This window comes from Camellia sinensis, chromosome 12 (assembly GCF_055761805.1).
Source record: "Camellia sinensis isolate YWXY chromosome 12, ASM5576180v1, whole genome shotgun sequence".
NCBI lineage: Eukaryota > Viridiplantae > Streptophyta > Magnoliopsida > Ericales > Theaceae > Camellia > Camellia sinensis.
The window spans coordinates 116,127,375-116,136,329 of NC_138972.1; the positions used below are offsets into that span (position 1 = coordinate 116,127,375).

At 40.5% G+C, this 8,955-nt stretch overlaps 1 protein-coding gene across 1 annotated transcript; it reads left to right on the plus strand.

Annotated features, from left to right (window-relative positions):
• The first annotated feature begins 4,345 nt into the window (after window positions 1–4,345).
• On the plus strand, window positions 4,346–5,293 carry LOC114280208 (uncharacterized). The gene has a single exon (XM_028222553.2). The coding sequence runs from the start codon at window positions 4,346–4,348 to the stop codon at window positions 5,291–5,293; it is 948 nt and encodes a 315-aa protein (XP_028078354.2).
• Window positions 5,294–8,955: the final 3,662 nt, after the last annotated feature.

The window sequence follows — 8,955 nt, forward strand, 5'->3', positions numbered from 1 at the left end:
CGTCCGACGACAGCATCGAGATATTCATTCTCTGACCCTTCAAAAGACTTGAAGGATGTGTTGGAAGAGTGCACTCACTAATGGAAAGTGCAGAGGGTACCTGCACTGCAGCGGCTGGCCCTTAGAGGGCAAGCTAGTGAAGAGGTCGCCATGTCACCACCACGCTTGGCGGCACACGCGCCACCAGAAAAAGAGTTAGTAAGGCTGAGCGCCACTCTTTTTTTCGTAGAGATCGAGAACACACTGCTCCTCCTTGGGTTCTATCAGCCAAAGTTCACGCTTTGTGATGGAAAGATCGATCCGTATATGTATGTAAGCCACTTTCGGCAGGTTATGGCTGGGCACAGGCGAAACGATGCGCTCATGTGCTTTGTTTTTCCATCGAGTTTGGGCGAGTTGGGCCTAAAATGGTTCGAGAGGCTGCCGGAGGAAAGTATCGAGAGGTGGTAACAATTGGCGGAGGCATTTGTGACACAATTCAAGACCAACACCAAAACACCCAAAGAAGTCGACCACCTTTTGGGAATCAAGATGGAAACAAGTGATTCCTTGAAGGTGTACAACGCCAAGTATTGGGAAACATTCAACAAAATTTTTGATTGCCCGATGAACCTAGTAATCACTCAATTCAAGCGCGATTTTCCAGTCGGACATAAACTCAAAGACTTGCTTACCATGAACCAACCAACGACCATGGAGTTACTCATGTAACGCATCAACGAACACATCCGAGTTGAGGATGACGTGGCCGCAGCTACCGTGAAGGCAAATCCAATTGTGGCAGACAAAAGAGTTATGGGAAAAGTCAATACAGTTGGACAAGATAATAGTGGTGCAGACAACTGTGGAAGAAAGCATGATCGCGACGCTAACCGCAAAAACTTGGATAAGGGTCGTAACATTGACCGGGCTACCAACTCATATGACGCGGAGGATGATGCAAAGAGAAAGTTAAAAGCTCGGACTGGCATTACTATGGTTTTTAAGATCCCGATCTATCGCATATTGAGTGAAATCCATGACGAGGAATACGTTCGGTGGCCAGCTAAGTTGGGGAATGCCTAGAGAGGATTCAATTCGAGATACTGTTACACTTTTCATGATGAGAGATGGCACAAAACAGAATATTGCATGTCGCTCAAACTACACTTGGAAAAGTTGGTGGCTGCAAGGCATTTGGATCATTACATTGATGAGAGGGTTAGAGTGGCTCCTCTAGAGAAGACCTTGCTAAATGGCCTAGCAATCGAAGACATCCCCCCGCAATAAGTGATTGATTGAAGAGATCTGGGGAGATTAGTTTTGAAAGGCGAAGGAAAAGGGACATAAAATTCGCAGGATATAGACGGCCGATCTATTCCCTGAACATGGAACACTGTCAATCTGAAGTTTTATTCTTAGTTTTATTTTTGTAACCCATTCTACTATTGATATAATGAAAAAAGTAGACTATTTTCTTGAAGATTGTTATATTTTTACCTCACCAAGCAGGTTTAGCACGGTCCAAGTGGCAACTGAATCATTTTGACGAAAAGATCAGAATTCCCTGTCGGGCTAATTTTGCTCGGAAAGATGAAAGTTGGTGTTTTGTTCAACATTGGAATTCCTTGCCGGGCGGATTTTGCTCGACAAGTGGTTTATTGATGGTTTTGATCAACTTTGGAATTCCTTGTGGGCCTGATTTTGCTCTACAAGAGGTTTGTTGATGGTTTTGATCAACTTTAGAGTTCCTTGCTGCGATGATTTTGCTCTCCAAGAAGCAAGTTACCGAGCTAACTTTGCTCGCCAACGTTGAAATTCTTTGCCGAGTTGATTTTTACTCGCCAAGAAGCAAGTTGTCGAGCTGACTTTGCTTGCTAACGTTGAAACTCCTTGCCGAGAAGCAAGTTGTCAAGCTGACCTTGCTCACCAATTTTGGAATTCCTTGCCGAGTTTATTTTACTTGCCAAGAAGCAAGTTGTCGAGCTGTCTTTGCTCGTCAACTTTAAAGTTCTTTGCCGAGTTGATTTTGCTCGCCAAGAAGCAAGTTGACGAGCTGTCTTTGCTCGCCAAATTTGAAGTTCTTTGCCGAGTTGATTTTGCTTGTCAAGAAGCAAGTTGACGAGCTGTCTTTGCTCGCCAACTTTGAAGTTCTTTACTGAGTTGATTTTTCTCACCATGAAACAAGTTGCCGAGCTGACCTTGCTCACCAACTTTGGAGTTCCTCCCAGAGCTGATTTTACTCGCCAAGAAACAAGTTGCCAAGCTGACCTTGCTCGCCAACTTTGAAGTTCCTTGATGAGCTGATTTTGCTCACCAAGAAGCAAGTTGTCAAGCTGACTTTGCTCTCCTACTTTGAAATTCCTTACCAAACTGATTTTACTCACCAAGAAGCAAGTTGTCGAGCTGACCTTGTTGGCCAACTTTTGAGTTACTTGCCGAGCTGATTTTGCTCACCAAGAAGCAAGTTGTCGAGTTGATCTCGCTCACCAACTTTGAAGTTTCTTGCTGAGTAGATTTTGCTCGCCAAGAAGCAAGTTGCCAAGTTGACTTTACTCTCCAACTTTGAAGTTCTTAAACTGAGCTGAAGTTGTGTAATCGCAATCATATTACAACAGAAAGGATTTAAGGCCAACGACCGAGCAAGTGAACCACTGAGTAAAGAGTCTAGCCCGGCCTAGTAATGTAATTCCGGTCACGTGAATGCGGACGGAATTAAGGGGCAATTGAAAGGGGAGTTTGGGCCAAGCAAATCGGCCGAGCTAGTTGTGACTTGGGCCATGCTATTGGATTACAAGACTGAGTGGGCATAGCCGAGGGCAGTTTGGCTGAGGTTCTAGATCACGCTACTGAGTTAGCTTGAGGTTCAAAAGTTGGACTGGGCTAGTTGTTCGGCGTGAATCATTTGCCAAGCTAAGTGAAGCGATGGTCCAAGACCGAGCAAGGTCAGTGGAGACGAATGGGTACAACTAAAGAAGTTAGCTAGAGGCCTCAGATTTTTGCTGGTCGGGAGTAATGCGATTCCAAAGGGCGGACTATAGCACCATGCAAGAAATAACTCGGTAGGATTTGCTACATGGCCCGATCGGAATGTAAGGAGAGGAATCCACTAAAGTTGCACATCAGTTCCATTAGTAGTTTGCCCAAAATGTTGTTTGGCAATACTGACACGTGCACGTATAAAGAATAGAGAGGGCAATACAACCACGCGTCCAGAAAATTTCGAGCAGAGTGGTGCACGCAAAAACTATTTAAACTGTGCGACGCCTCCATACAATAGGTCTGGAACATCTGGTTATCAGAGCTACCTACCCTTCTGTCTCTCTCTCTCTCTCTCTCTTCTTCTTCTTATTCTTCTTTCTAAGTGTGCTAACTTGACCGTCGGAGGGTTTTTTCGACAGCAAACCGCCGGGTAACTCACCGTCTTTGTGTTCTCAGGTCAGTCGAAAATAAGCGAAGCTTGGACACAAGGAGTATGGAAAGCGATGATTATTTCCTACTCGTACAATTGGCGCCGTTTGTGGGAATCCGACAAACAAAACCTTGTCCTCCAAGCTTTTCTGGTCATCTTTTATGGCGAACAATGACGATATTCCGTTGTCCGCCATCGATGGCATCACGCCAGAGTCCATTCGGCACAAAGATGACCTGTTCGCAATTCCGACGATGGTTGGTTTGGAGACCTTCGGGCGAGGACTTCCCAGGGCTACGTGAGACAAGTGCACAAGGAGTTCTGGGCGCTCTATCAGCCCAAAAGAGTGCCGTCGACGGCGAGACTCACACACTAAGCACTTGGAAGACAAGCTGAAAGATCAAGATATCATCATCAAGAAGATGGCGACAGAGATGGAGGCCATAAAATGCTAGATGAAGGGAAAAGGCGTCGTTGGAGTGGGGAACCACAGTGAGCACGCTCGTTCTCACCGTTCCGACAGTCAGAATAGACGCTACACCCCTTCACTCTCTGTAACGAGAAGCTTCAGAGTCAGAGACTACGATGCACCGGTGGCGACATCTTGTACAAAGGACAACAGTTACCACCCCTCACGTTCAAGACATTCATGTTCCGACCATTCGAAAGACTTCAAGGATGTGTTGGAAGAGCATGCTCGCCGGCAGAAAGTGCAGAGGGTACTTGCACTGTAGCAGTTGGCCCCTAGAGGGCAAGCCAGTGAAGAGGTCGCCATGCCACCACCACGTTTGGCGGCACACGTGCCACCAAGCAGAGAGTTAGCAAGGCTGAGCGCCACCCCTTTCTGTAGAGATCGAGAACACATTGCTCCCCTTCAAGTTTCATCAGCCAAAGTTCACACTTTATGACAAAAAAACCGATCCGTACATGCACGTAAGCCACTTCCGACAGGTTATGGCTGGGCACAGGCAAAACAATGTGCTCATGTGCCTTGTTTTTCTATCGAGTTTGGGCTTGTTGGGCCTGAAATGGTTCAAAAGGCTGCTGGAGGAAAGTATCGAGAGGTTGCAACAATTGGCGGAGGCATTCGTGACACGATTCAAGACTAACACCAAAACACCCAAAGAAGTCGACCACCTTTTGGGAATCAAGAAGGAAACATATGACTTTTTAAAGGTGTACAACGCCAAGTATTGGGAAACATTCAGCGGAATTCTCAATTGCCTGACGAACCTAGCAATCACTCAATACAAGCGCAATCTTCCAATCGGACATAGACTCAGAGACTCGCTTACCATGAACCAACTGACGACCATGGAGTTACTCATGCAACGCATCAACGAACACATCCGAGTTGAGGATGACGCGGCCGCAGCTACTGTGAAGGCAAATCCAATAGTGGTAGACAAAAGAGTTGCGGGAAAAGTCAATGCAGTCGGACAAGATGATGGTCGTGCAAACAACTGTGGAAGAGAGCATGACCGCGACGCTAACCGCAACAACTTGGATAAGGGTCGTAACAATGACTGCGCTACTAACCCATGTGACACGGAGGATGATGCCAAGAGAAAGTTAAAAGCCTGGATTAGCATTACTACGGTCTTCAAGATCTCGATCTATCGCATATTGAATGAAATTCATGACGAGGAATACATCCGATGGCCAACCAAGTTGGGAGATGCCCAGAGAGGGTTCAATCTCAGATATCGTTGCACCTTTAATGATGAGAGAGGGCACAAAATAGAAGATTGGATGGCGCTCAAACTACACTTGGAAGAGTTGGTGGCTGCAGGGCATTTGGATCGCTACGTTGATGAAGAGGTCAGAGCGGCTCCTCCAAAGCAGACCTTGCCAAATGGCCAAGCAATCGAAGACATCCCTCCTCAAGGAGTGATCGATTGAAGAGATCTGGGGAGATTAGTTTTGAAAGACGGCAGTAAGAAGTCCGAGGAAAATAGGCATAAAATTCGTAAGATATAGACGGCTGATCTGTTCCTAGAATGTGGAACACTGCCAATCTAAAGTTTTATTCTAGTTTTATTTTTGTAACCCATTCTACTATTGATGTAATGAAAAAAGTAGACTGTTTTCTTGAAGATTGCTGTATTTTCGCCTCACCAAGTGGGTTTAGCGTGGTCCAAGGGGCAACTGAATCATTTTGATGAAAAGATCATAATTCCTTGTCGGGTTGATTTTGCTCAGCAAGATGAAAGTTGGTGTTTTGTTCAACATTGGAATTCCTTGCCAGGTGGATTTTGCTCAGCAAGTGGTTTGTTGATGGTTTTGATCAACTTTGGAATTCCTTGTCGCGCGGATTTTGCTCGACAAGACGTTTGTTGATGGTTTTGATTAATTTTAGAGTTCTTTGCCAAGCTGATTTGGCTCACCAAGAAGCAAGTTGCCAAGTTGACTTTGCTCGCCAACGTTGAAATTCCTTGCCGAGCTGATTTTTACTCGTCAAGAAGCAAGTTGTCGAGCTGACTTTGCTTGCCAAGTTGTTGAGCTGATTTTTGCTCGCTAAGAAGCAAGTTGGCATGCTCTTATTGGCCCTTATCTTATACCACTTGCACCTATAAAACTATGCCGAAGTATTTTCTTTTGAGTTTTGTTGATAGCATAATACTTGTATTCAAAGTGAATGTTGGACATCAAGGTTGTCATTATAGAGATTGCCATTGTCTTTCTATTACCTCTCCACATGGTTCTAAATAATAGTATATGATCATACATCAGCCAATATTGGATAGTATCGGTTGATATATCGATGAATAATTATATCAAAAGTTCAAAATCCCAATACGTAATGTTCGATATTTAAAACCTTGCCTCTCCATGATTACCTTTTGTTTCAGGTTTGTTAACACTCTTCCAATCAATGGGTTAATTCACTATATTGGTTTGTTTCATTTCAAATTAGATGGTTGATTAATACACCATTTCAAAATATTTCTTTCAAATCTTTGTCATATGTCATGTAGAGTATACTTGGTACACCATCTTAGTGAATGTGCTACTTTTTCTGTAGGAACTTGGAGAGGTCGAAGAAGAGTTTGCTCGTGTTGACACTGCAAGACTAATAAAGAAATTCCTCACATCTCATAGGCCAGGTCCGCTTTGTGTACATAAAAAAGTTGGGTTTGGTGGTTCACCCCATAATCCAGTTATCATGCCCTCTTGGCTATCAAAAGAAGACATCAATTATTATGTAACCAACTTTAACCAAATAGGTTTCATTAGTGGATTAAATTACTATCGAGCTGTGGACCTGTAAGTTTGCTTTGACATTCTATCATGATTAACTAATTCTTCTTGTGATGTCACGTTTAATTCAGACATTTTGTTATGATTAACTAATTCTTCTTGTGACGTCACGTTTAATTCAACATACTTGTATCAGATGCTTTACTAGATGGCATGCATGTGTAACAACCCAAAAATTTAAGTTGTCCTTTAAATTTTATATTAGTATTATGATTGTATGTGATAATATATTAATAAATAAAAAATAATAAAAGTAAGAGTAAATAAATAATAATAATAATAATAATAATAATAATAATAATAATGGGTGTGGTAGTAAAATAAATAATTAATTTTTTGTTGGTATACGATAAAGTGTAATTTAATTACGGATTAATTTATTTATATAGTTATATTAGAAAACTGGGCCAAAGTGTAATTATCTTAAATATTTATTAAAGATGAGTATCAATCCATATAATTTATGATCAAATCTGTGGGAGGATACGCACTGGCCAGCTAATGTTCTTACCTCCCTATAAATCGGGAGGAGGTGATCAACTAAAAGAAAAGGAAAAAAAGAGAGGGGGAGAGACACGTAAGTTGTTAGTAGTAGGAACTTATAGTAGGAAGGTTATGATAGTGGAGTAAGGCTAAGGGTCAATATTAAGATGAGTTATATTATACCTTAAGTCACCATAATATATTTTACGTATGTTTTGACTTACCATAATTTATTTTATACAAGTTATGTTTTATAAATTATATTAATATTTTAATTACGTGGATTATTTTCTGAATTTTATTTGTTAAAATGAAACTCATGGATATGTTTGTTTATATTTTAAAAAATATTTGACAATGACCTTATAAACAATTATGTTTTGTAAGTACCACCACTGGAGTCCCACGCCTTGAAGGACTTAAATAACCATCGGTTTCTGTTTGGTCACTTTATGGCCCTCTATTGTCATGGATCTATTGACTTCTGTTCTGTGTGGAGCAAAGTGTTGTGCAGAGATAAGTGCTACACTATTGTGGGCGCCACCTCTATAATCCGTACGAGCCACCTATTGAATCCGCACCTCTGTACTGACTGTCACTCCTGTGATCTCTGTTCTGTTTTGTTCGGTACCGTGGTTATGGTTATTTATCTACATAATCTCAGTTTTGCTACTTAAATAATTATTTGTTTAAACTAAGTTATCTTAAATATTTTAGTTACATAACTATCCATAGTTATTTTGTGTCCTTTATACTTTTGGCATATTATTTCTCATTCTGCCATGTGCTTATAGCTGTTTACCAATTTTCAGGAAACAATGCAATTTAGAAATAGCTTTTGGAAAGTCTTAGATGCGGGGCTGCGGAATAGACACAAACAACACTTTTATGATATTTTTTTTATATGTAAATATTAGCCTTTTTGGTCAATAAATTTTGTAATAAAATAGAAACTCCAATGATTATTTTGGTACCCTCACTTAATATTTTTTTTCCACTCGCATTTATTTATTTGTTCAAGAATTAACCGGAAGTAACTTCAGTTACTAGCCATTACGATACTTAACCCTTAAGTACGGGAGCGGGTCGTCACAGCATGAATGTAAAATCTGGGCCATCCGTGGAGATGTATGAAGATGATGTTGATGCATATGCTTTGATTGGCTTGTTTAGTTGCAATAAATATCTAAGGACTATCTGATATATTGATTTCAACAGAGCACTTGACCATTTCAGTTTCCATATATAGTAATTTATGTTACTCGTAGATACATAAACTAAAAGATTAAATCCATTCTACTTTGAAATTATCCTTTCGATTACAATGAATATACTTTATAATCATTTTGTTTCTCATAGTGAATTAATTGGTATTTTTCATATGAATCCTCTTTCTTTGAATTGTACGACATTTATTAATTCTATTTTGTGATTTTTTATGCTATTAATCTAGACCATCTAATATGAAATAAGTGGTATTGATAATGATGTCTTAAACACTTTCCAAAGTTTCTTATATCTTAATTCAGAATGAATTATTCCTTATGTTTCAAAATAATCTTTTATTGAAGTCCTAAGAAAAAATGATGTTATGTAATATTGAAGAATAGATCATAACTTATACACGTTAAGAACTTGGGTTTGTGATATTTTGTAAAATATATATGCTTGTGACAAGAAGGATAAGTCAAAAAGATTCCCTGAATTCTAAATATCTAATGTTATAAAAAAATTATTTGATTGTGGTATGATTTTCATTTGAGATCAGTGATTAGGAGTGAAATGTAGTTACTTCATTTGTGGAAAGGGATTCACATGCG

What these genes read in the sequence shown, in the direction of transcription:
- LOC114280208 (XM_028222553.2), top strand. Translation starts at nt 4,346, where the DNA reads ATGGCTGGGCACAGGCAAAACAATGTGCTCATGTGCCTTGTTTTTCTA.